Below are 27,115 nucleotides of genomic sequence, written 5' to 3' on the forward strand. Positions count from 1 at the left end.
TAAAATTCAAGTCTTTTTTTGAACTTTCAAGGCACTTAAACATATCCCAAATAATTGCTGCTTGGCACGGGACCGCGGCGTTGTAGCAATGTATGGGGCTTTTCTCCAGCAGTGCACGTCCATTGTTATACTAAAACTCTAACTGATTTCTGTTTTAGGGCTGATTTTTCAATCGTCGGATAACTTTTATCTGAAGAATAAACTTGTCATTTTGACATATTTTCCATACTGAAGCTGTCAATGTACCAAACTTATTCTTCAGTTAAAAGTTATCCAACGATTGAAAAATCGGCCCTTAGTTAATATTTTTTTAAACTGAGATTAAAATTTGCCACGCAAACTGGCTAATCAGTTTCCGTGGCAAATCTTAGTTTTTTCTTCATCAAACATTTTCGTGGAAATACATAATAAACTAAGTACGTAGGTATATTAAGAGGCATGGGGTAAATAATATATCTAATAACCAAATTATCTAAATATTTGCGAACTGCATAATTATTTCACTTATTTCTGGCCTTTTTTGAACGGTTTTATTTAGCTTGTTTATTTACCAGTTTTTAGTATTGAGCTTTGTGATAATAATGTAAAAAGTCTTTCTTCGCGTAAACTTAAGGAAAGATTTTTCAAAAGTTGCTTCAGACTTTTATTTCCTTGTCGGTTAAAACTGATAAATCTTTGTAGCAATTTTTACCTATAAATTGACTCGCCTCATCTAGATGGTAATTCGCGCGGTCGCACGCTATCGCTCGAAATTGCGGGAATGTGCCTACCATTATTAATTTTCACAAATTCCTTGATAACCCTAGTGGTATAGTCGGCCCGGCAAGTTATGGTATGTAGTAACGTCACGTAATGCTGTTGGAATATATTAGACGACACGAAGGTATTATAGGTTGGAGTGGAGACGCAAGATTGTGCTCTGGCTCGCAGAAACCTTATTGCACAAAGGGTGCATCTGCAAATACCGAATGCATTTCTTATTTGTCTGCTAGCCTACTTAATTAAGATATTAAAAAAGATTATTTGCTTTCTTAATTTTTGCCTCCTGTCTCATAAAAAATATTTTTTTCAAGCGCTAGTATTTGACTTGAAGAACAAACAGACGCAGAACATTATGGTTAAAGAAATTTATTCTCAAAAAAGACAATAACAGTCACTTACATGGGAACATCATTTACATAAGTATTAAAATGATCGTTCAAAACGTTTATTTTATTCATAGGTACTTACTAGAAACATTAGAAATTGTACATCAAGAAAAACGCTGAGAAAAATGGCTAAGTATTTTGTGACTGAGGCGTCTTGCACACATCTGTGGTCTTGCATAGTGAAAATACTTACCTAGGTGCTGTGTTAGTTATTCTGTAACTAAAATGCATACTATGATGTGCTGTCGACTGTACCTAAGCAAGGAATATTGTAATTCTTACGATAACTCACCGCTCCGACTATACCCGCTTTGTATGGGTTCAGGTAGTGTTATTAATTTTCGCAAATTCTCGTGTAACAGCAGTACCTGCTAAGGCAATAAATTATTAATATACTCGCTAGCTCGGAATATTACGAGTATAGTCCATGGAGGTTTAAACAGGCTTTAATTGACATCGTATTTTACTAACATTTTAACCTGAAGATTAAGGCTGGGTTGCACCATCTTACTTTAACTGTGACAAACTTCAAAAATCTGTTAAACTCCATAAAAAACACCGGTTATCGTTAAAGTTACGGTCAAAGTTAGGTGGTGCAACTCAGCCTTATTCAGAGGCATAAAGTTATAAAAACAAAATACTTAAATAAATACTAATTAAGCAACGCATTACATCAACTATCATCAGGTAGAACTATAAGACTGTAATTACAGAAATGTGTATCGTTAAATATTGCTACGAAAGTCATTGAAGTGCGCTACGAATTTCAAATTAAAAAAAAAAGATTTTCATAAATGCTGAAATATTTTTTCTTACTACAATTTCATAAACCAATCATTAGTTCAATGACCATGGTATGGTAATCCAATACAGCTAAGACAAAATTTTAAAGAAGCAAAAAATACACACAAAGTTAGTATAGGTAAGTAGATATCTACCTAGTTAAATACCTTGACTGTTTCACAATGTGGGTACTGGAAGTCGGAATCTTGCTTTTACCGACGTCACATTTGTAGCAAAACTGTTTTGCACGATCGATACAGACAGGGGTTTAGTCACAGAAACCAACTATAAGTTTCTTGGATGCTCACACTTGATGCTTTCGACTTTCGCTAACGTTTGTGGAAACGCCAGACTTTTTTAATAAAACGGGAGTATTCCCACCTCTCGTTCCCACCACTGCAACTCCTGTGTAGCCAGGATCTACAGCTTGACCGCCACAAAAACCCAACCAATGAAGGTCAAGTTTGTTCCGGGGGAAGGTTAAACTGTCATTGGACCCGCAACGAAATTAATCAGAAGAACATAGGATGATTTCGAAATCAATACCAAAAATCAGACTTTTTTAATAACAAAAATCCCAATTATTTTCGCATTCTGGGCCTTCCAGTTGTTTCCTTCTCCTCTCTTTGATCTAAGCTGAGTTACCAAATATTTGCCGTCCAAATTCGATTTAAGTAATACCATGATAATTTCTCTAAAGGTAAAAAAATTAAAAGTCGCTAGCTTTTTTCTCTATATTGAAATTATTGTTCTTATAGCCTAGTAGGTATCTGTTTTTCCTCTGAACTTTTCTATATCAAAGGAAAAATGACAAGAATTATCGCTAAACAAAATTGCCTAGCATAAAAATTACCAAGGATAAAATAAAAATCACATAGCTTAGCGTAACTATCTACCTTTAAAATGATAGAATAGAAATGTTTGCACGAAGTCGCTAGAACCGCTCTAGGGTTCTTTTAAACAATGTCGCGTAAGTAGGTGGGAAGTGGCAACTTGACGACTCAGAGTTCTTCGGCTGGAACTTATTGCATGTCTAAAAGTGTACATATTTACCTATGTAAGTGATATAAGCCGAGACTAGTACAGACGTCATACCAAGTTTAACACTACCTACAATCTTATGTAGTGGAAATAGAGGTTGTTTTGCCACAGAAATATGCTGAATATGCTGAAGAGCTGGTATGTGTACGTTGGAGTAAAGTTAGAGAAACTAAAGTCAAGGAAAGGGTTGGGAATTTATACCGCTTTAAACTTACTGCAAGTCTTGATTTGTGCGGGTAGGCACTTATTTATTTTTAAAATCTTATGTTTTACCGACGCGGTCTACAAAATATTGTCAGTCTGACAGAGGAATTTTAGCTTGGTGTGTCTTTACATCCATAATTTCGTTTGTTTTCGATTTTATGAAACGTAAATTACAACTTCAAGGAACAAAGGTCCTTTGTTGGATTCATCATCATCATCATCATCATTTCAGCCATAGGACGTCCACTGCTGAACATAGGCCTCCCCCAATGCTTTCCATGTTGATCGATTGGCAGCAGATTTGTTGGATTAAGTAAGAAAAAATATTGGCTTAAACAACGTTAGAGATAGTATCTCCTATATAAATAAGCCCAATTTTATTAATATTGTTGAATTAAGTCCAGAAATTCCTGTAAAAATGAAGAACATTACCTTCTACGGGTTTATAGAACGCTACGAAACGGATGACCAATTTCGCTCATGTTATGCAAGCACTGCTGGTGTAGTGGTATCATGCAAGATTCCCATTCTTGCGACCCGGGTTCGATTCCCGGGCAGTGCACTTTCTTTTGCATCTATTGTTTTACTTTTTATACTTGGTTTATTGTTAATTCATTGTATTTTGTATTTATTGTGGGTAGTCAATCAAATCAAGTTTATTTTCATACCAACTTACCAAGTCTCGTAGCAGCGTTGAAAATAAGAATTCTGTATTTTATATACCATACTATGTACCACATGGTTTCCAGGATTTATAAATCATAATGATTGTCAAAATAAAACAATCAAGTTTCTTTTTTTTTTTAAGAAAAAATAGCTTTTTTCATGTTTAAAATCTTTTATCGTTCAATACCTATTTACCGTCTTTTATAACAGCGCTTAAAAATACCTAAGGGCGAAGGTACCTTCTCGTTTCAACAGCGAAACTTACTTTTCTCAACTCAGAACTCATTTTTATCCTGCTGTGTAGGTATTTACTAAATATGGCGGATATACATATACGGAAACCGACCCTACGTGTCCCACGCTCTCATATTATTAGCACTACAATCCTGTGCCGCCTGTAATATGCAGCTTATGCGCACATTTAATCTGGGCTCTGCCGAAAATTACGGTGTCCACACGTTATATTATGCATCTCGGACTGGTCGTCAAGTATTTAATCTTCTTCTTCTTGTCGTGTCGACAACCAACCTATACAGTGTCAGCCCAAAACTCCGCCACAAGAGTGGCGTTGCCAAGGCTTTTAATTATAAAAAAACTCTCAAAAAATGTAAATCTCTTCAGTTCTGTTTCTGGACGGCTGCTACTGGTTAACTCAATATTAACTCTGATATTACAAGGTTTTATTGAGCTGATGATGAAAAGTGATGTATTAAAAACAATTGAAAAATAATAATACAAACGCGATACAAATCTTGAGCGCTAGTATAAAAAGTTGGGATAAATATTTTACTCGTATAATATTACTAATGCTAATTCTAACTTTACCTATACCTAAGTACCTTTTTTGCTCATGGGAACCTCATCAATTATTCTGTGCATGTTTCCCTCAAGGTCCGTGTCGAAGAATACAAGTAGGTACAAAGCAAGTCAATTTTACATTATTGGCATGCTTAAAAATATTAGACGGCGATTAAAGAGGAAGACAATGTGAAAGATTAGATGGTAACTAAAGACACCTAAAGAGGAATATTTTTTTTAAACTTATTTTTACATTCTCTAAAACCGGGACTATCCCATCGCCTGGTGAGCTCATGGTCACCTCGAGCTGGTTATTTGTCGAAACCCGAGAAGTCCAAGCGGGCTCGTTTGCGGGGTCCGCGGTAGTCGACGTGTTTTTATATTTGCTGACAAGTAACGTAAGCTGTCCGGATTACAGGGGGTTTGACTCTTGAAAAAACTTGAATACCTACATGGAAATTCCTAACACAGTTGACTGGTACAGTTTCTATCAGTATTAACAACACATTTTTAGAAAATGAATTTAAATTCATTTTTGGTATAAAGTACCTACAGTAATTCAAATTTAATTAAGATACACCATGTAACGTATTCACAAAAGGCAACCGAGAAGTTGTATCTTATCAACCCCTATGAAACTATTTTAAATCGAACTGTACGTATTTAATTGAAATCGCTTCGTTGTGGTTTTTTGTAAACATAATTACTTCGCTCCATGAAACGATTGCAAATTAAATCTGTACGAATGTACAAACGACATTGCAGTAGTAGTTACATCAAGCTGCTGCTGTGTCTTATTTCTTTGTGATTGATACGGTTATGATCGGTTTCCGGGTTGTTAAGTGTGTTTCGTACTTTATTCGGAGGGCAGGTCCGCCCGTTTCTGTCGTCACAATGCGTTACCTTCTCACCTTAAGACAGTTTATTTCATGGCACATCACTCGGGATTACCGTGTGTGAAATTAACGGCATTATTCTGATGTATACAGCTCCTGGCTTGATGGATTACGGGATTCGGTGCTTGGGGGGGCGTGATAGGGTATTTATTATCAAATGTGTACCATTATTCGGAGATACAGAGGTGCAAATACGTTACATTTCTAGTAGGTGCTTTCAGGCTGTTATGTGGAAAATGGATCGAAAAGATTGTGCCCTGCTCACAAAGTTTTTGTGCATCTGGCGAAAGTGGCGATCGATTGATATGCTCGCTTGGCTTTTAATTCATACCTACCTACCTATCAATAGTGAATGGGCACTTACAGGGCATATACAGGGTGGAAACGTTAAGTGATCTCACTCGATTATTTCTAAACTATACAAGATATCGAAACACTGATTACTGATTCTGAAAGTGCTTCACAAGCTCTTTCAAACGGTACCAATCATAAGTTACATAATAAACTGGATCTATCCGAAAATTCAATGTTTCCAGCTTCCATACATTTAATAAAACCACATATATTAAAAACTATACAAGATATTCAAAAACTGGTTACTGATCCTGAAAGTGCTTCACGAGCTCTATCCAACAATACCATTAGTAGGTTACAAAATAAAACTGAATCCACCCGAAAATTGAATGTTTCCAGCTTCCATACATTTAGTATAGCCACTGTCATGGCACTCATGTCTTGATAATATTATAGCAAGTAAAGCCTAAAACCAATGTTTTCCATGAATAATTTTAAATAAGAATGCAATTAACGAGTTCATTTTAAGTGTTTATTATTTAATTTAAAAAAAAATATTTCTAATGGCATACATTTAGTATGGAGGCTGAAAACATTTAATTTTCGGATAGATCCAGTTAATTCTGTAACCTATTATTGGTACCGTTGGATAGAGCTCGTGAAGCACTTTCAGGATCAGTAACCAGTTTTTCGATATCTTGTATAGTTTAGAAATAATCGAATGAGATCACTTATCGTTTCCACCCTGTATGTACCATCCTAGACTGCATCTCACTTAACACCAGGAGCGATTGCGGTCAATTACCTGCCTTGTCTAGCATAAAAAAAATATTTCTGATGTCACAAATATCACACTCGAAAGCTTCATCGATCGCGCAAGATAATAAGTATGCAGGTACTTAACAGTTGATTTACCCTAAAACTTAGAATAGTTCGTAGTGCGTTACACGTCAGATAGTTCCATAGTTGTAATAGTTGTAACCTTAGACTGCTGTCTACGGCGTAGTTCATTAGGTTTTCAGAAGTCGCGCTGAATATTCATGCATCAGTAGCGAGAACGTTCTCTCCGTTTGACAGGTGCTACGCCGTAGCATACATTTGCGTCGTAGCTACGCGCGACTACGGTTCTATTATTATTGACTGTAATTTTTGTATTGAGGCTGAGTTGCACCACCTAACTTTAACCGCATTATAACGATAACCGGTGTTTTTTGTATGGAGTTTGACAGATTTTTGTATCATGAAAACTTGACTCGTAGACATCTTTCATGCACCCGTAGCGCCAACTTATTATATTTTCGCAAGTATGACCTCGTTGGACAGCTGCTACGGCGTAGCATTGTAGCTACGCGCGACTACGACTGTAATTTTGGAGGTATTCCTCGAAACGCACCCATTTTGAGGCGCACCTTATAAAGCGCATCTAAACTGTTCCTCGAAGCGCTCCTATGTTATGTTGCCCTGGTACTTTTTATTCATCTTAGTAAATATAAAGTTCAAAATCTATGTAATAGTAAACATAGGTGCGCTTTAGTAGGTGCGCCTCAAAATAGGTGCGCTTTGAGGAATACCTCTAATTTTTGATGGATGTGTTTAAAGACTTGTAATCGCAGTAGGTACATCTTCCATGCACTCGGAGCGCCAGCTCATTATATTTTCGCAAGTCTGAATATTCATGCGGAGCCGTCTCGTCTCGACCTCGTTGGACAGTGCTACGGTGCTACGGCGTAGCACTTGTGGCGTCGTAGCGGACCGGCTCGTTAGGTCGTTTGGGTTTTCACTTTTAAAACGAGGATCGCATGAGTGGAAATCAGTGGAAATAAGCCACTTGAAACATAATATTACAGTATGACTTATCGTTAATATCACCTTCAGTATACAGTATAACGTATCGTTATTTTCATCTTCGCTACGCTTTTAGAGCTACATAGTGCCAGATTTGCTGCCGGTCTTAAATCTAGAATTTCCTATTAAATCATGTAGAATTTAAGCACATCGTCCAAAAGGTTATGAATTTGAGTTGCATGTTTCAAATAAAACAACGAATGTTTTTGAAAATGTATTATTTACCGACCTATGAAGTACTTTCATAAATAACTAGATAAATCATGCAAAAAAAGAAGCATGACATTGCAGTGTGGCATCAGTATTGACCGTTGGAAAGGTTGACTTGTGCAAGTAACTTAACCTAATAAAACTAAAAAATTGCACTTCAAATTGAGCAAATGTATAAAAATACAATATTTACAACAAAAATTTTAATTACCAGAAGAAAGATGTTAATTAAAAACAAATCATCGTTTGTAGACTCGTGCCTGTTAATTGCAAAAGTTATAAAGTATTCGTGATCACATTACGAAATTGAATTAGTAATTAAGAGTATATTAAAGATATTACATACGAAGTTAAATAGTTATCCTTATCGAAAAGATACTTTTCAAGCTTGATATAAACTAATCTATTAAACAGTTCATCCAGGGCATCTTGTCTAGTTGTAAGTAGATATCATTTTGCAACAAAATTGAGCTGTTGCTGTATTGCATTCGAACTATGTTAATGAAAGAAAAAAAAATATTTCCGTTCTTATTAAATTATATTTCTCCGAATAAAATATAATTGTGTGTGTCCCATAATTATTCAACGCAGTAATTAAGGAATTAATTAACAAACTTGCGTATTTTCCGATGGGTCGACGCTTCAAAATTTGTTTGAAATTGAGCAAAATTTCGCAGAAACATTGGTTCTACGTAACTCCAATTTACATTATCGTGTGACATTTTCTGTAATATTGTCCTGTAACCATAGCTGGGCACCGTTAATCAAATGGCTAACTTCGTTAATCGTTAAACCGTTAATAAAAAAATTAGCTTCGTTAAACGTTAAAACGTTACATTTAGCAAGATTTAACGCAAGTTAACGTTAATCGTTAACACATGTTTAAAACGAAAAAAGTAATTGTATGCAAGGTTCAAATAATTTCGGAAGCAAATCAGCTTTTATGGTACCTATAACGTAAGCCTAACTTTTACGGTGGCTTTTTCTGTATATTCAATAGACTAATTCTACTTACGTTTACCATAAAATCTGATTTTTATGTATAATATTTGGGCAATGATTAGAAGTTGTTTCGACATCAGCCACACAGTTTTGACAGTTCCAACTCCTTGCCAGACAGTTTTTTTAGGATAGCTGCCAAAGCAACGATGACCCAAACTTCATAATCCACCAACATTCTAACCTATATTGGGAGCATACGCTGACAAACTTTCAGCTTTTATAAAATGACGTAGGTCTGGCGTTCACCAGCTCTTAGTCTATAGTATCTCAATCTCAGAGCCTTGGTTCAATTACAATACAATTTAGCACCAAAGTGCTCGAAAAGACAAATCCAACAAACCCAAACTTGATAAGTTTCCACCGTTTCGTTTAGGAATTCCTATGGCCACTTCGTACCATAACATTTTTCGTTAAAGGGATCTGTTTGCAAAATATTTAAGTTTGAAGTGACAATTTTTGTTCGAGTAGGGCGTCCCCATCCTCTAAAAACTAAACTGTTTTCTTTAAATATCTAGAAAAAATCGTAACGATACTGCTTTTCATGAACTCTCAAGGAAAACTGTAGCGGTTAAGATACATCAGTGAGTAATAGTCATTTAACTCATGTATTATAAAATTCCTTATAAGAAAATATTAAAAGTGACTTTAGATGAAGTAATTGCTTGCTTCTGAAATATATTGTGTTAATGACGGACAACTACGGAACCCTACACTGCGCGTGGCACGACACGCACTTGGCTAATTTTTATTCTAGTGTTTTTCAGCGTGCCTGCTGTATCTTTTTGGTAAATAGTAGGTACTGGATTAACGATTAACGGACTTAGGGTAATTTAACGGAAGTTAATGAGTCCGTTAACATTTTTTAAAGTTAACTTAAAAGTTAATCCGTTAATAGAAATGTTAACTTCGTTAATTAACGATTAACGGATTAACGAGTTAATGCCCAGCTATGCCTGTAACATTACATACACAAAATGGTCCAGCTTATAGAAATACAAATTTTACCTGGCAACATTGAATTCTCAATATAAATGTTCACTCGTTCATATCCTAGCATAAAGGAGTTTTCATGAAAAAGTAGTCCTACCCTATGCTTACAACTAGCAGAAGTTTGGCGACCCACTCCAAGGTAGCGTCCAACAAACGACCTTACTATTTGCTTCGAAGGTGATAATGGTAGGTGGTATACCACGTAGGTGCTGACTGCTGATCAAGTAGACTTATAAGTTGTAGTTTCGTTCTAGAACGTTCTAGAGCCGGCACTGGTCGAACCGCTGGAGCCACCGGCGGCCGTTGGCGGAGCGGTTGAGAGGCGCGTGGCAGCCGTATCCGCCGTTGCCGTTCACCATCATGTAGTCGAAGCAGTTGGTCACCCCATCGCCGTTGCAGTCCTGGAATAATACGGTTGGTATAAAGTTTGTTTAGAATCTAAAGGGGTTCCCTGATTGGGGGGGCACGCTATGCAACTTTGAGCTTATTTATAAGGACTATACTGGGAGGCCACGACGGATTAGCAAGCTAAAGTGGCAATAGGCAGGGCACATATAGTACGCAGAACTGACGGCCGATGGGGCAGCAAGGTTCTGGAGTGGAGGCCTACCAGAAAACGCAGCGTGAGACGGACGTCTCACAGGGTGGACCGACGACCCCATAAAGGTAGCAGGAAGGCGCTGGATGCAGGCCGCTACCCACCGGGCGATGTGGAAATCATTGGGGGAGGCATATGTTCATATGGACGTCCTGTGGCTAAAATAATGATGAGGTCCTTTCCAGTTTGCAGGGAGCTTATACACGACCCAAATACGAGTATAGCTTGCCCTACCACCACTTCGGGACAACATATTATGTGCTGGTGCTGAGAAAAAGTGACGGAAGAAACTGACACTTGTCATTGGGTAAGAAAGATTCTGAGTAGGACGTGTAAAAGCGCTTTATAAAAGCCTCTAGCTGTTATTTTCATCATGATAAAGCTTCGTTTCGAAATACTCTTAAATTTGTTGTATGTTGAATAGGTAGATCTAAAAACAAGGTACATACTTTCCCAAATTTTACGAGGTAACCTGCTATGATCCTCTTAGCACACGAAAAACTCCGAGCGCAGTCTGACCAAGCTGAAAATAAAGTTTTAATTAGTTACTAAAAATTCACGATTTTTAATGGAATTTTTTAACATTGACATTACAATGAGGTCAATATCTTTATTAAGCTGAGTTTAGTATCTTAGTTGTCTTTCTAAAAGATACAAAGCTGGGTTGCACCACCTCACTTTAACTTTAACCAACGCAAAAATCTGTCAAAATCACTGGTTATCCTTACAGTTACTGTTAAAGTTAGTTGGTGCAACTCAGCCTAAGTAGGTTATTTGTTAAGCAATAAAAAATTAAGTCTCAAAGTGCGACACCGTAATACACAGGGCACGCCATAGCGACGTGCTATTTTAGTAAGCAAAATAAATACATTCACGGTTGTAGGGGTTCCTCTTAGGGACATATTTATTACTAGCTGTGCACGCGACTTGGTACGCCTGAAAATAGTTTGAATAATATTTCCAAGCTTTGCAACATTTTTGGGTGATGTTATATGTAAAGCCCAAGGCTCGGTTTCCACCAAGCCGCAGCTTCTGTGGTTTAGTGGTAAGACCACCTGCTTCAGACGCAGAGGTCCTGGGTTCGATTCCCAGTGGGGGTAGATTTTTCTGTTCGGTTTGGTTGGTGGTAGGACTTGTTCTAAGTCCGCCTGGCTAGCTACCACCATCTTACCAGAGTCTGTCGCCATAACAACAATGTTAACAGCATTGTTGTGTTCCGGCAGTTAGAGGCAAGATAGCCAGTTCTTCCGTGGTTGAGGATTCCGGGTGAAGCTCGCTTCCATCTACGGCTTGATCATCACTTACCATCAGGTGAGATACAGGCTATGAGCTTCTTCGTTGTGGATTAAAAAAAAGTGTCAATTTGACAGTGGCCAGAGGCGCGCCGCGGCTCGGGGCTGTGCGGAGCGGAGAAGAGAAGTCGAGATAATTAAATCTGATTGTTAATTCAAATCACTTCTGTGCTCCACTCCGCCTTAATGGAAACTTTATAATATTAGTTCGTTCGTTTCAGCCAAATGACGTCCACTGCTGGACAAAGGCCTCCCCCAAGGTTTTCCATAATGAACGGTCCTGCGCTGTCCGCATCCAGGCTCTTCCCGCGACCTCTACCAGATCGTCGGTCCACCTAGTAGGAGGCCTGCCCACGCTATGTCTTCCAGCCCGTGGTCGCCACTCGAGAACTTTCCTGCCCCAACGGCCATCGTCTCTACAAGCTATGTGCCCCGCCCAGGTGGTTTTAGCAATTCTGCGAGCTATGTCGGTTACTTTGGTTCTCCTACGGATCTCCTCATTTCTGATTCGATCACGCAGGGAAACTCCGAGCATAGCCCGCTCCATCGCCCTTTGGGTGACCTTGAGCCTTCTTATAATATTAGTATCTGATAGTAAGTAGCAGCTAAATTCACCGTGGTTTCTTTCAGGGACGTCATCAGGCAGCACCACCATGCCAGCGTCCACCCAGTACACCCTGGAGATGTTGTAAGGGCCGCAGTAGCCGCCGACGCATCCGTTCGACATGTCGCACATTGTCGCGACATGGCACAGGCAGGCGTAACACGCGTTGTTCAGGTTTGGGATAAACTGGCCTGAAATTAAAAAAAAAAACAACCCGCCTTTTATTTTAAAAGCTGTCTTCTCCGTCTCCTTGCTTTCCGTATCTATTTGACACTTTCTTTTATTTTGATGTCATTTTGTGATATCTTGTATAGGTACGGCTCTTGATTGAGCTCTCGAATGCCTCTTAAAGGCATTCGTGATTTCAGGTCCCTACGATAAGTTGTTACAAAATGTGTGCAAAAGTTTGTGACTTTTAAACATCATAATATTAAGTTATTTTCTGTTTTAATGGCACTTACACGTGCCCCAATACTTCAAATATAACTTTACCCCGTACGAGGAAAATTTTGATATGTATACAGATGATCGGAATTACAGATGAATCAGATTCTAAATAAATACCTCATATTGCGATTGGAGTACCTACTTTATTGCATTATCATTGTTATTTTGCGAAAGGTAAATTATTTGTCGTACCATTTTGTTATCTACTCGTATTACATGCTACAAATTCGTCTATTTTGCTAAGCATGCATACGTCAGAGAATGCAATAAAATCCAAAACTGACCAGTCGACCCCGTCGCCCAAATCACAAAGGCGCCAAACATGCAGGCGGGTAGAACCAGTTGCCCCCGAGGCATCTTGCGTTGTTTCCTTGTACGATGATGCTCTGGAAATTAAAAAAAAGAACGTCAAGTTTTGGCGGGAATCGCAAACAATAATACTCGTACTTATTCTTATTGACAACCGATGCAATTTGAAAATTATAAATAACTTGAAAAAATCGAACTCCTTAGGCAGTTCGATTTTTTCAAGTTATTTATAATTTTCAAATTAGTTTGAGATGCGACTCTAAACGCTAAAAATTTAATAACCGATGCAATTTCGAAAATGGGCAATAGTATTAATGCTTTAGAGGAGAGTAAATAATATGACTATGCCACTCGTTAACACAAGAATTATTTAGCTTAGTACGAGGGACTACTAAGCTGAGTGTTCAAATGAGTTATTTGCTTAGATTAATAAAACCTAGATGGATAGTCTTCATACAAACGCTTCGTCAAGAGTGAGGCAAAAATCTTATGTCATTAGTGTCAATTTTGTTGGGGAGTGTAGACAGTGAAGGCGATTTTCCCGAAAGTAGGGAAATTTTTAATACGTTTTTAATTATTTTATAACTAACAAAAACAAAACCCATCATGTACTTACTTATTTATTGAATTCAAAGTACCTACATAATTACAATAAGATAAATCGACTGAAAAGTCTCGATTTCATAAAAAAGGAAGTGTATTTGTACGGCGAACAATTGGGAAATAAATTTTCTTGTTACTGGTATCATTCCCGTATTTAATTTTTGAAAGCCAAATTCAAGCAAAATACGCGTCGAATCGTAGTACTTACTTATGAAATGTAACAGTGGTCACTTTCTTTAGTTTTTCTGATGTATTTAGATACCCTTTCACAGCACAAACCGTCTTAATTAATTAAAAGTCGTCGGACGTGTTTACCAATTTTTCACTTTGACAGTTCATGTGACGTTTACGAGTAAGCCATTCTGGCTTACTAAAATCTGCCTCACCTTTCGTGTACTGACTATCTATCTAGGTTTTATTAATCTAAGGTTATTTGTCAATTGTAGTGATTTATATAGAAATTCATGCTTAATTCGGATGTTTTCTATCCAGGCTTAGATGCTGCAAATTGCATACAAAGTAGAGTAAGCAAAAAGACAGGGCTGTAACTTCAATGGTTAAATCCTTGCTTATCATTACGACTTGTATGCCATATTATATAGGGTGTTTGGCGGAAGGTTAGACAAACTTCGTGGGTGTATAGGTAAGGTCATTTTAAGAATACAAAAGTTCTTCCATTTGACCTTAACATCAAATAAAAAAATCGGTTGAAAACACGCGAGAAAAAAAATTGAAGCAGTTTTCATGTCAAATTTCGGAAAAAATTAAATAAAGACAAAAAAATCAATTAAAAAAAAAGTAGCTCACTTGGGTCAAACGGGCGAACCAGTTTTCTTAGAATGACCTTACCTATACACCCACGAACTTTGTCTAACCTTCCGCCAAACACCCTGTATAGTTATTAGATGCACATATGACGCACAAATTCAAATTCAAATAGCTTATTCAGTACATAGGCCATTTCCAGGGCACATAATCACGTTCCAAATATAGCTTGTCCTAACACCACTTCGGGACATATGGGCTGGTGGGTGCTGAGAAGAAGATGCGGAATATACTGTCACCTTTATCAGCTTCTTTTTCAATAAAATACAGTAATTTATAGCTTACATGACACGCAATAAGTGCGAGCTAGGCAGGTAAAACGCACCCTTGTCATTTAAATAATCGTTTACTTTATAGTATCCTTTTTTCATAACGATTTTCTTAACTTGTACTTTGAATTTATGAATAGGTAGTTCTATAAAAGAATGTGGTATTTTATTAACACTAGAGTACACGCGCGGACTACTATAGTAGACCAGGGTAACATTTTACGCTATAACTTTTTGAAAACTTGCGCCAAAGAGCTGGCATTCTAGGAAAGCCTCGTTTACTAAATTTGTCAGTAAGCCAGTAAAGCTTGGGTCGCTAGAGTCTGCGCACTTTTCTAAAATTGGCCGTCAAAACTGCGGGTCTACTCAAAAGCCCGAAATCACTCGACAAAAAAATTATGAAACACTTGCAACAAATGGATTTACACCGTGTACCAGGCCGTAGAGAGTCATGAATACTATGACAGATAAAAAACTAATCATATTTTTTCAGTAAATAGTTTTTTGTTAACATTGGTCTCAGAGTGCAATTTTGGTCCAAAAAATTTACAACTTTTAAATCTGTTTATAATGTTTGATCCCAAATAGTTATAAAAAGAAATTTTGATAATAAAATAAGTATAATAAACACTTTTATCATTTACATAATTATTCTATTCATAAAATGCTTACAAACTGATTTACAGTGATTTTAAATTGGCTTACCAGAGTAGGCCGCGCGTGTATTCGTGTTAAAAAAGGGGCGCGTGTACTGCAGTGTTAAACATCACACATTTTCCTTATAAGTAACTACATATTGATCAAACATATCAAATTATAATAAATGTATGACCGCAACTGGTCGCATGTGCGACGCTTGGTACTTGATAATTGAGTAGCAATTTAGTAAAACACGTAGGTATTTCCTATTTATAGGAGTAGGAGCAAAAAGTTTAAATAAAAGACACCTTCATAGGGCAAAAGAACGATGCTAGAACGAAGTTATATTGGTATTAAAGTCTACAACTTTGTAGATGAAAAACGAAAATTATAAAATAAAAATAGTTTAGCGTATGAAGATAAACATAGCTCTCCTTTGGGTGTCAGGGAAATATTTAAATAATACAGGTAATATCTAGGTGTAACTATTTTTTATAAATCAAAAGTTTCTTGATTCTAAAACCTACACAATTACTAAAGAGACCTACTTGTCATACTTAGTAGTATTATTTCGAGTAGATATAATAGGGATGATGTCTGGGTAATGAAATCAATTATTTAGCCCGTCAGACAGATAATTAGAAAATATTAGACTCATATTCTTTATTTTTTTCCATAATCGAATTATTACAGTATTATATTGAGTTGAAATGTCGCGTGACGTCACTTTTGAGTAATTCTACTCAAGCGTCACGTATCGCACCATTTCAACTCGATGTAGCACTGTTATTATTTAATTATGAAAGAAAATAAAAAATATGAGTAATTATCTGTCTGACGGACAAATAATTGAAATTTTGTCATCTAGCTTAGCATCAAGTTATTCCAAATTATTCATAGTTCACAATCTGGCTACATAATTTGAATAAAATTAAGATATAGACACGGAAAGTACGATTACCGGTACATCAAACTACTACGGATTTCCTCAATGTATTCCGAAAATGTTTGCGTGATACGGTCCAAAAAATCATGGTGTGAGGTGTGTTTTTATGTAGCGCATAACTCAGTCAGCGCCTGAGGTATGGAAACGGCACAGGACATGACATTGACATATTATGACGTGACAGAACATACTATTATTATTATTATTCTATTTAATGGCTTCAATGGTGCGTATTTGAAAATAGAGCAAACAAATCTTGAAGCACATCTGAAGTTTTACTGACGTTTGAGGTTACTGAAACACCCTCCCCGTGCCATTCCCATACCTCAGACACTGACTGAGTTTAACCAGGCCTGTTCATCTCCGCGAGTTTACATCGAAAACAAAACACGCACGATGGCTCCCTACAGGATACTATTCGACAAGGCCTCACATACGAGCGAACATTGACTCACGCACGCGTATTCTTGTGTATGATGGAAGAAAATAAAGAAAATGGTGTACTAAATACTGTGCAGTATTTAACTGCCTAAATAATAATAAAAACACAGAATGTACTTTTTTAAGTTGCCTCAAGATACTGGGAGGTAAATAAGTAGTTAATATTATTCATGTTAATTCATGCTAAATCATGTATTTCCTCCGCCATTTTCCGTAGTTTGGCACCTCACGTCACATCATTTTACCGAAGTCAGCCCCTATAGCTTCGGCGCAGTGCCGATCACTGACGTTTATCAACAAAATGGTGCTTGACTTTTGAGACAGGCTAAATTACACCATATGGTTAATGACATTGAGCATACATTTTTTTTAAATACATTCGCGAAGTAAAACTTCTGTACGTAGTACCAGGCCTCCGTCACTCGCCTATGCCGGCCGAGATAATTACCTACAGCGCGCGACAACTTCAAGTTGCAAATCAGTCCGGGCCGCCACGCGCCTGTTTGCACACGCGTATTTCTATACACGCTCGGTCGATCATCGTCGCAATCAAGCTTTATTGTTCCAACAGCACTGTTATTCTTCTTTAATGAAAACTTGTAATATTTAGGAATAATAATTAACTGTAGTGATTTAAATAATAAAAAAAAACTACACTTTTTAAATAATAAGTTGTTTTGAAATACTTATGACAAAAAACTATAGCAAAAAAATTATTTTAGCTAATAAAAACATTAACTTTACTTCACCGTGTCTATTTTCCGACACTACACCTTTTAAAACTGTTTGTTTAATTTCGAATTATCGCAACACTGAAGTTTATTAATAGGTACTTTAGAGATGGTACGATTATACAAACTCCACTAGATTAAAGTTTTCTAATCGTAAATACAATAAATGCTTCTTAAAATTAAGTTTTTATTTATTTTACTTTGCTCATACAACCCTGACGCTTGAGCGGTGACGTAGATCAATTCTAAACACAAAAAAAATGCGCTCTTGTGAGCGTAGTAGTAAGGTGCGATTTCGAATGCACCATGTGCATTGGATATTTTGCATTATTATTATTACCGTTAAAATGTCGGCATCTGATCCTACACAAAGGAGTGCAATTTCTGTTGCTACTATTATGTATTCTGTGGTAGTACTTATTATTATCACAGTATATATATGTGTTATTATTCTGTGGTTTAACGCTAAACCTATATGTGTATCTGTTGTCTGTATGTGTGTACTTATTACATATTAAATTAGAATAATTTTAAAGACGAACAAAGCTTCGAAAACAGTCCAAACAAGTTTTAAGATTTCAAAGTATGTTTTCCTCAAATGTGAATTATTAGTGTCTTGTTTGGATGCTTTGCGTTTGTTTAATTGGTTGTTATTAAATTGTCTGAGATTTTTTAAATTGCTATTAAAAGAACACATTTTTTTGTGTCCCTTTGGTAGACATTACTTAAGTAAGTTCAAATTGTAGAGTTTATTATAAACTACATATTATTTTCAAGATAAGACGCCATATAACTTAATGCATGACGATGGATTTACCTATTATTTGCATATTTTGTTTCCTTCCTCAAAATGGATGAGGTAAGTAAGTAGAAACTCTATTAGGTGTTATTTATTGAAAACTAGCTGTCCCGAGCCATACAGCCATTGTCCTGTCTTAAGAAAAGTTAATAAGATTAATTTTACGAGTGACTTTCTTAAATTTTCTTACTTATGAACCTTCTACTGTCTTGTAATCTGCTTTTGTGGAAATCCTTGGCGGAGGCCTTTGTCCAGCAGTGGACGTCATTCGGCTGAAACGAACGATTACCCTTCTACTAGCAATAACAAGGAATAACAGAAATCGGTTTATTAATTTTCATGAAAAAATGCACAACTAACTTTTTTCGAGAAACTAGATGAAAGTTTTTCGTGGTTTGGTTTATGGTAAGCTGATATGCAGTTGACTGTACCTATATAAATCTATGAGTATAACTATAAAATATGTATTTGGTCGATTCCTTTGTGTTTTAATTATATTTTTTTTTAAATTTAAGTGTCTAGTTCGGTGCTTGTATAAAATAACACACATAAGTTATTATATAATTATTATAAAATATACAAACCTAAATAATATTGTGCAGCAAAATTAATTGCTAATAATAAAATACACTAATAAAGTTTCCAGCTTCTGGTTTTCCAAGTCACTTTTCACAAATAATAAATATCACTGTGGGACACGTTAAGTCTCTGGCACAACACTTGGAATATTGTTAATAACTATTATTAATAATTACTTTTTAATCAGGTAGCTATACAAGCATCTACCCTACAGTAAAGATGATTCGCGACTGTTAAGAACGAGCCAATAATTTTATTACGTGTAGAGTATCACGAACACTCGATAGTATTTTAATCGATTTACTAGTTTTAATTTTGTATTTCAAATGTAAAGATTGGGTAAGATCATTAATTAACTTTCTAATGACAGATCTACTTATTGAGTGATCGTTACATATTATTATTCGTAATAATTGAGGATAACAGGTTACAGTGCATACTTTTAAGACCTATTTTAAATGTTTAGGTACCTAGTATCGATTCCAAACAGCAGCATGATTATGGATTTTCATATCCGTGACTATAGAAATTATGATTTTTCCATACATAGGTATTGTCATACACTTTTTAAAAATATCGATACCGAAAAACGTTTTCCTGTCTCTAGAATACCGGTTTCCACAACTTGACTTCTGTCGATCTCAACTATAATCGACGAAAATGTGCACGCAATCTTCGACCTTATCACCTCTTGATAACAGCTACGGCTTGTTTTGCCGGCCTTGTGCTTGACCGGTAGAATGCAGGTTCGTTGACAACAGGATCTATAAATGTTGCCTTTGCCTCGAATGACGTTTAAAAAAAGAATACGCCAGCAGCCATGTTTTTCAAAACCCTAGTCGTTGCCATTCAAAAAAAGAAGAAGAAAGTACTGGCTAGATCTTCTCTATGGGTCTCTTCTAGATGGGTTGTTGACTCGTCATCATTGGTAGTTTTTTAAGCTGAGTTGCACCACCTGAATTTGCCCGTAACTAAACTATGACGATAACCGGTGTTTTTTGTATTGTCAATTTTTGACGTTTGTCAAAGTTAAAGTAAGATGGTGTAACTCAGCCTTAATTTAATTGAATTAAACAAAAATCAAATAAATGAAATTCTTAGAAAATATTAATGCAGCAGCGATATAGCGAAGAAATGCAGCCAGCATCCTCGCCTCTTTGCAAACACGCATTTATTTTGAATAAATGTTGTTTTATTAGTTAATTAAGATTTTATTTGTTTTAAATATTAAGTCAGTTCATATTTTTAATGAATACTAGCGGCCGCCCGCGACTTCGTACGCGTGGATCCCGTTTTACCCCCTTTTCCCGAATTTTCTTTGCTATAAACCTCACGGAGCCCGAGACCTTTCCAACGAATGCAAAACCGTGGAAATCGGTTCGTGCGTTCTGGAGTTATAGCGTCAGGGAGGAAAACCCGACTTATTTTTATATAGTAGATTAATATTAAAATGTGTAATGATAAAATGTATTAAAAATTAACTATTATGTTATTAAACGTGCACAATTATTAGTGTAGGTAAATGCAATAAAATAGTACAACATTACTACAAGTTCTTGAAGCCCGCGTGAAGTTTAAATGGTAGTATAAATGGTAAAACCAATATTTATTGAATTTTAAGACAAAAGAAGAACAGGCAATCCACCATTCTAATAAAATTCCATAATTATTTTATTCTTTAGACCCAGGTTATTGTTCGAATTTTAAAATAATATTAATTTATTTAAATTGGCAATATGCCAACTGCACAAAACCAAATTTAAAAAAAAATCCGAAGATGCAGTGACGCGTGAGTTTCAGTCGGTGAAAGAAAACTTACAAAGCTTTCAAAAAAGCAATGTCAGTGTTTGTGTTTTTATTTATATAGTGAGATAATTTATAATTTAAATGTGACTTACGAACAATGGCTTATCAAGTGCACCTTATAAAGTGCTATTTTTGCAGCAAAAATGTAAGTAATTTTCCCTTTGTTTGACACAATTCCATATTTGAACAACGCTCTTCTTCATCCAATAAAATGTAAACAAATATACGCTGCAAAGCAAACTTTGAACCTAAAAATCATCTACTCTTAAAGCTTGCTGTACTTTAGCAAGTTTGTACCTAGGTAAGACCTAAGTATATTAATACTGTGTATTCCCAGTAATATGGAATGGACTAACTCCCGCCAGAACAGAACGGCCGGGAAGCTTATGATAGAATAATACGTAGTTTGCGGGGAAGTTTAGGTAGCGAGGTTCGCAAATTAAGCAAACTAGACAACAATTTACTAATTTGACTAGTGGTACAGTGCAATTTATGATTAACGGGCTTAAAATATGTATGAAACGTTTATTACGTCGTGTGTATATTTAGTTTGGAATCGTCACTGACAATTTTAAAGTGTTTGGCTTAAGATTATAATTACCTACAAATAATCCCGATTGTAATTGGAAACTGCTATTATACAAATTAAAAGCTATTCGTTTTGGAGTTACGATGCGATGTAGTAAAAAGCTACAATTCTGAAATTTCAATTAACAATTTTATGCTATACCTATTTATAAGTAAAATAATGAGTAACTAGATCTTTTAAAAGCTTTTCGATACTAACCCTGTATTTATTTAACTACGTAGTTACTAGTATTGTCAGATACACAAAGATCGGACAGGAGTGGGCTAATTACAAACGCGCACCCTGAATACAGTCCTAATTCCAGAAAGTGCATCGTTTGTTGGAATTCCAAGTTCCAACCGTTCCCAGCATGTTCCACGCAGCCTGGGGAATTACCGCCCGGGTTATTATTACAGTACAGTCTGTACTGTAATTGCCAAAGTGAAGGTAGTTACAGTATCGTTCGTTTACAATGGCGGCCGCAACAGCCCTCCTTAGTGACACTGGCCACCGATAAACTTCTTTTTCTTCTAGACGACTAAGTTCGATATTCTTTTGTTTATTTTCACACGACTCGATTTTTCACTTAGTACCTATTTTTTTATTTGGCCATTTTGACATTCAGAGTGAGCTATCGGTTTAGGCGTTGCTCTCGCCTACTTACGTGATTTGGAATTTTAATTGTTAAAAGATTTTAGATTGCTTACTATGTTATCAATGTGGGTGGTAAATGTTGTTACGGAATTTTGCTTGGTTATACTTAATTTGTTGGAATTACCTATCATAGCTTTCTCGTCTTTCGCGGTTTAATTGCGTTTCTTGAGTTATCTAACACATTTTAAATCGAAGAACTAAGCCGAGCCGCAAACCACAGACTTTGACGCCCGTATTCACAGACGATGCTTAAGTGAAGCAGCAAATCAAACGCACAGCGTTGAATAGAGCTCTGTGATTGGTTCGTGTGTCACCCTGTGCGTCCACGCGCACTTTGACACCTCATAGTAATGTTTGTGAATACGGGCGTACGGACTGTTGATCAGTTGTCAGTATGAACATGTATGGAAGCGCATATTTCACCGATTTTTATCGGCCGATTCTTCATACACATTCAAAACCGACCCAACTATCGGCTGACAAAAAGGTTTAAGTAGGTACTTACATGCTTTCATCTCACATCGAAGAGAGTCTTCTCTATCTATTTCCACTACGAAAGAGTTGTTTGTAATCTCCGCGGATTCACGTCAAAATTCAGCCAAAACACGGAGTTCACGAATGTCTAAACGATGAACAATCACGGTTAAATCGAGTATGAATTCTGGAATCATGGAGTTTCAACATCGATTTGTATTACTGCTATGATTAAATTCGCCTGGAAAATGAGCAGGGCGTGTCATGTCTTCGTCAAGACTCTGTTTGTTATTGATTAAACAATCGCTAAATCCTTTTTGGGTCAATTAAGTACCTATTCATGTAAGAATGTCAGCAGGAACGGTTGTTGTGGAAATACTGAGGCCCTTGTCCAGCAGTGGACGTCATTTGGCAAGTAACACTTTGAGTATTTTCTGTATACCTAGTTCTCAGTTTATTCTTTAAGCCTCAAACGGCAATAAAATGAATATGAATATGAAATTACCAACATTGTTCGAATTTCACAGGTATTTTATGAAGTATTAAACAATGAAAATATCCCTGTTCCTAGCAAATAATCTTTTAACGATGACCTTCTTAGTGATAGCTCTCGCCTTCAAAATCTATAAATTTTCTAGCAAAACCAAGCTGCCCCGCTTAGTGTCCCAATTTCAAGGCTAGAACCAAAACTAGAGGCAAGAAAGCTTTGTACAGTCAAACATCACTAACATTTTAGTAGCAAAATAGCCACTATTACAAGTGAATAAGATGCCAGTGTTTAGTTTGAAGTGCGGTCGTCTGTCCCTCGAGTTGTGGCCATTAATCAGGCAGGCACCTGCAAGTAGCGTCTCTCGACAACTCGACGTTTTAATGTCCGACGACTAGGTTTTCTTCCAGAATCTATAATAAAACTCTAAGGTGACTGACTGACTGACTGACGTAGTGATCTATCAACGCACAGCCCAAACCACTGGACGGATCGGGCTGTTTGGCATGCAGGTAGATGTTATGACGTAGGCATCCGCTAAGAAAGGATTTTACGAAACTCCACCCCTAAGGAGGTAAAACGGGATCCACGCGTAGGTATGAAGTCGCGGGCGGCCGCTAGTTGTTTCATAAAGATTTCCATCATTATCATCATCATTTCAGCCACAGGACGTACACTGCTGAACATAGGCCTCCCTCAATGATATTCATAATGACCGGTTGGTAGCGGCCTGCATCTAGCGCCTTTCTGCTACCTTTATGCGTGCTACGATGCGCTTTCCGGTACGAGCCCTCCACTTAAACAACCTTACTGTCACATCGGCCATCGGTAATAAAGATTTTAAATTTATAATAAAATCATACTCTCCAACAACTAGGTTTTCTACTTTCATTGGCGTTTCCAGAATTCCATTAATATCAGACTCCTTACGTATGTTTTATTTCCGAAATTGTCTCGTCTTTCCCTATTTTACACTGAAACGATCGCGTAATTGTCTAGCGGGCTGTCCTGTCGCTTGTTCGCTATCGAGTAAATAATAATAATAATAAATAAATAGTCTTTATTTCAGGCTTTTACATCCCATATCTTAATAATAAATTTCCAAAAAATGAAAATTGTATCGTTGCAGCGTTGGAGACAATAATTATAATTTACTTAGTACATAAAATTTATAAAATTTTAAAAGCCATTTAAAATAATGGTTAAAATTTAAAATTTAAAAATACGATTATTTAAAAAATTAAGAAATTAATGGATTATTGAATAATTTTTAAAACTGTAAAAATTTAAAATATTGTTTTATTTCCTATTCGCGCTCCGGTGTACATCCAATCAATGTGAGAGGAATGGACTTTTATACAGGTCATTGCTGACTACAGTTAGCAGCTCGTTAGGTGAGTCACGAATCCTCTGCCAGAAAGAAGCTATGCGTTCTCTCAACAGGGCAAAGAAATCCGGAACGCCGGCCTCCGCGAACATAGCAGATGCACTGCAACATCTCGCAACTGCAATAAGTTGCAATGCAACAACTAGCAATAAGTTGTAAATCAATCAACAACTGAGCCACATCTTTGTCAGTCTGGTACAGCCTGTCTCACAGACTAAAGAATATAAGATTCTGAGTGTAGAGAGTGTTCGTTCGTTCCTTTCAGCCGAAAGACATCCACTACAGGACAAAGGTCTCCCCCAAGGATTTCCACAAAGCCCGGTTCCGCGCCGCTCGCATCCAGCCACGTCCCGCGACCTTCACCAGATCGTCGGTCCACCTAGTGGCCTGCCCACGCTACGTCTTCCGGCTCGTAGAGAGTGTAAATAGTGTCATTTTATATATGCCCTCAAATCTATTTTTCAAGTGTTTCACGGCTCTAAACTGAACTATTTCAGACTCTTCCTTCATTTTATCAAAGTCCTGAAATTGTGCCCGTTATTTTGGCATTCCTACTCTAACCAAGTGTCGCTTGTCAAGCTAATCCCGTGATTTGGGGACATTTTTTTCAAAATATATGGACTCCATAGCATTAACATTATGGACGTGCGAAGACAAATGACAAAGCACAGAGAAGCGATCAATTTCCATGGCGTTAATCGAGAAATAGTGATTTAGTACGCGAAAGCTTTCAAGGGTGTAATAATGATTTGATGTTATTATTCAGGATTTTCTTTTATGACGGTAATTTTAGTCCATATTTAAGCATTAGACTATGGAATTAGCATTTTTACATGAGCTTTTTTTTATTTGACTTCGCTTGTTAGTTATTATTAATAGAATAGGGTTCCATGAAATGTAGGTAGCTTAGGTAGGATAAACAATAAAATTCATAGTCAATTTACCTACTTAGAAGTTGAATTGATAATTTGTTCTAACAGAGAATAGAGAGTAACTCTTGATGTAAACAGAATTATAATTTTATTTGCAGAAAATAAGTTACCGCATTTACGAGCACTATTAAGATACGAAGTTCGCCTAGAATTAGATTCTACTTACCTACGTCACCATTTATATTACTATCTTCTAAATACTTATTATTATAATATGTATTGTATACTTAGATATCGTGGACAAAGCAAGCCATACAAAGTGAGTGCATGAAAACAAGACGCGTACTAATAAGTAATAGTAGAGCCCTCTGATGGCCTTTACCTTTAAAATTCTAACAATCAAATACCTATAATAAGATAATATCCGTTGTCTGATACCTACCTTTTGGTCTGGTATCCATAAAAGAAGATTTGCTGGGTTTGGGGCTAAATCATCATCATCATCATTTCAGCCATAAGACGTCCACTGTTGAACATAGGCCTCCCCCAATGCTTTCCATGTTGATCGATTGGTAGCGGCCCGCGTCCAGTGCTTCCCTGCTGCCTTTATGATGTCGTCGTTGGGGCTAGATAGCGCAGTGTAAAATGTCCAAGGATATTTGGAAATTGAATCGATATTTGAACAGAAAATAGAGAAACAAAAATATACTACCTACAGCTAAACAGCTGCGAAATAATACTAAACAAACAACATATTAGTCAGCGCGCATAATTATTTAATTACCGCGCTAAGAACACGATAGGTACTGCACTAATTGCGCAGTTCTCGCGCATAGTTCCCTGGGATAAGCAACCCTGTCCAGAGTGGACTTATCGGGATTTTACGATTGAATTTGTAGTTTTTATCAAAGGAGCACTTATTTATGAACTAGTTTCTGCCCGCGGCTTCACCCGTTTTATCTAACGCCCGTATTCACAAACGATGCTTGCTTAAGTGTAGCAGCAAATCAAACGCACAGCGTTGAATAGAGCTCTGTGGTTGGTTCGTGTGTCACCCTGGGCGTCCACGCGCACTGTGAGACCTCATAGTAATGTTTGTGAATACGGGCGTAAGTCTTTCTTATTTTGTTTGCAATTTGCACCTTTTATAAATAACTTTGGAAACTAAAGTGTTTACTTTGATATATCTTTTACATTGTCTCTACTTACATCGTATTTTACTTATTAATTCAGTCTTTCTCTTTTTGGAGCAATTTTTTTCTTGAGCTTACGTTGTTAATGTTTTTGTTTTAGGCACATTTGTGAATACTTATTCCAGGAGAGGCTTACCTAGTGTCGTCTAGCAGCAGACTGCAACTGGCTGATGATTACGTCACTAATTAAACGGGTAAGTGATGATGAAAATATTATGATACCTACTTGATGTCAGAGACATAATACGAGGGCTGCACTAAAAGTATCGGGAATGGAATAGTTCCACTGTTCCAGTCATATTAAAATCTATTTAATTGCAAACTCCAGGGTTTTAAAAATCGTATACCATTTATTTATTTAAAAAAAGATTCTCGGTCGTATCACAAGGTCTTGTCAAACTTGTTTAGTCGTTGAGAAAATGGAATTGACTCGAGAAAATTCAAGAGCGATGATTTATTATGACTTTTGAAGTGGTTTAACACAAAAACAGTGTGTTGACCGGATGATTTCTGCATTTGGTAATGAAGCCCCATCCAAAACCACAATTTATCGCTNGGAGATTACATGCAGGATCCTCAAATGCTGTATACAACATCGTATCAGGTGACGAATCATGGATATACGCGTACGAACCCGAAACAAAAAACCAGTCACGAGTTTGGGTGTTCGAAAATGAATTAAAGCCAACAAAAATTTTTCGTTCACGGAGTGTTG

At 36.7% G+C, this 27,115-nt stretch overlaps 1 protein-coding gene and 1 non-coding gene across 2 annotated transcripts; one reads left to right on the forward strand and one right to left on the reverse strand.

Moving 5' to 3' along the window:
* The first annotated feature begins 3,667 nt into the window (after positions 1-3,667).
* On the forward strand, positions 3,668-3,738 carry TRNAG-CCC (transfer RNA glycine (anticodon CCC)). The gene has a single exon. It is a non-coding gene; the product is annotated as a tRNA-Gly (tRNA).
* Positions 3,739-9,839: 6,101 nt separating this feature from the next.
* LOC114353494 (uncharacterized) lies at positions 9,840-19,208 on the reverse strand. Its single transcript, XM_028305524.1, has 5 exons — positions 18,965-19,208; positions 13,103-13,204; positions 12,383-12,562; positions 10,925-10,998; positions 9,840-10,278 (listed from the first exon to the last, which is right to left on the reverse strand). The coding sequence occupies exons 2-5, from the start codon at positions 13,173-13,175 to the stop codon at positions 10,138-10,140; spliced, it is 468 nt and encodes a 155-aa protein (XP_028161325.1). The 5' UTR covers positions 13,176-13,204; positions 18,965-19,208; the 3' UTR covers positions 9,840-10,137.
* Between the last annotated feature and the right edge of the window lie 7,907 nt (positions 19,209-27,115).

This window comes from Ostrinia furnacalis, unplaced genomic scaffold (genome assembly GCF_004193835.3).
Source record: "Ostrinia furnacalis isolate ACB-3 unplaced genomic scaffold, ASM419383v2 OfSCF1700, whole genome shotgun sequence".
Lineage (NCBI taxonomy): Eukaryota > Metazoa > Arthropoda > Insecta > Lepidoptera > Crambidae > Ostrinia > Ostrinia furnacalis.

What these genes read in the sequence shown, in the direction of transcription:
- LOC114353494 (XM_028305524.1), bottom strand. Translation starts at nt 13,175, where the DNA reads ATGCCTCGGGGGCAACTGGTTCTACCCGCCTGCATGTTTGGCGCCTTT. An exon ending in TTGGGCGACGGGGTCGACTG is followed by an intron (nt 12,563 to 13,102) that starts GTCAGTTTTGGA and finishes TTTTAATTTCAG; the next exon opens with GCCAGTTTATCCCAAACCTG. An exon ending in CGTCCCTGAAAGAAACCACG is followed by an intron (nt 10,999 to 12,382) that starts GTGAATTTAGCT and finishes CTTTATTTTCAG; the next exon opens with CTTGGTCAGACTGCGCTCGG.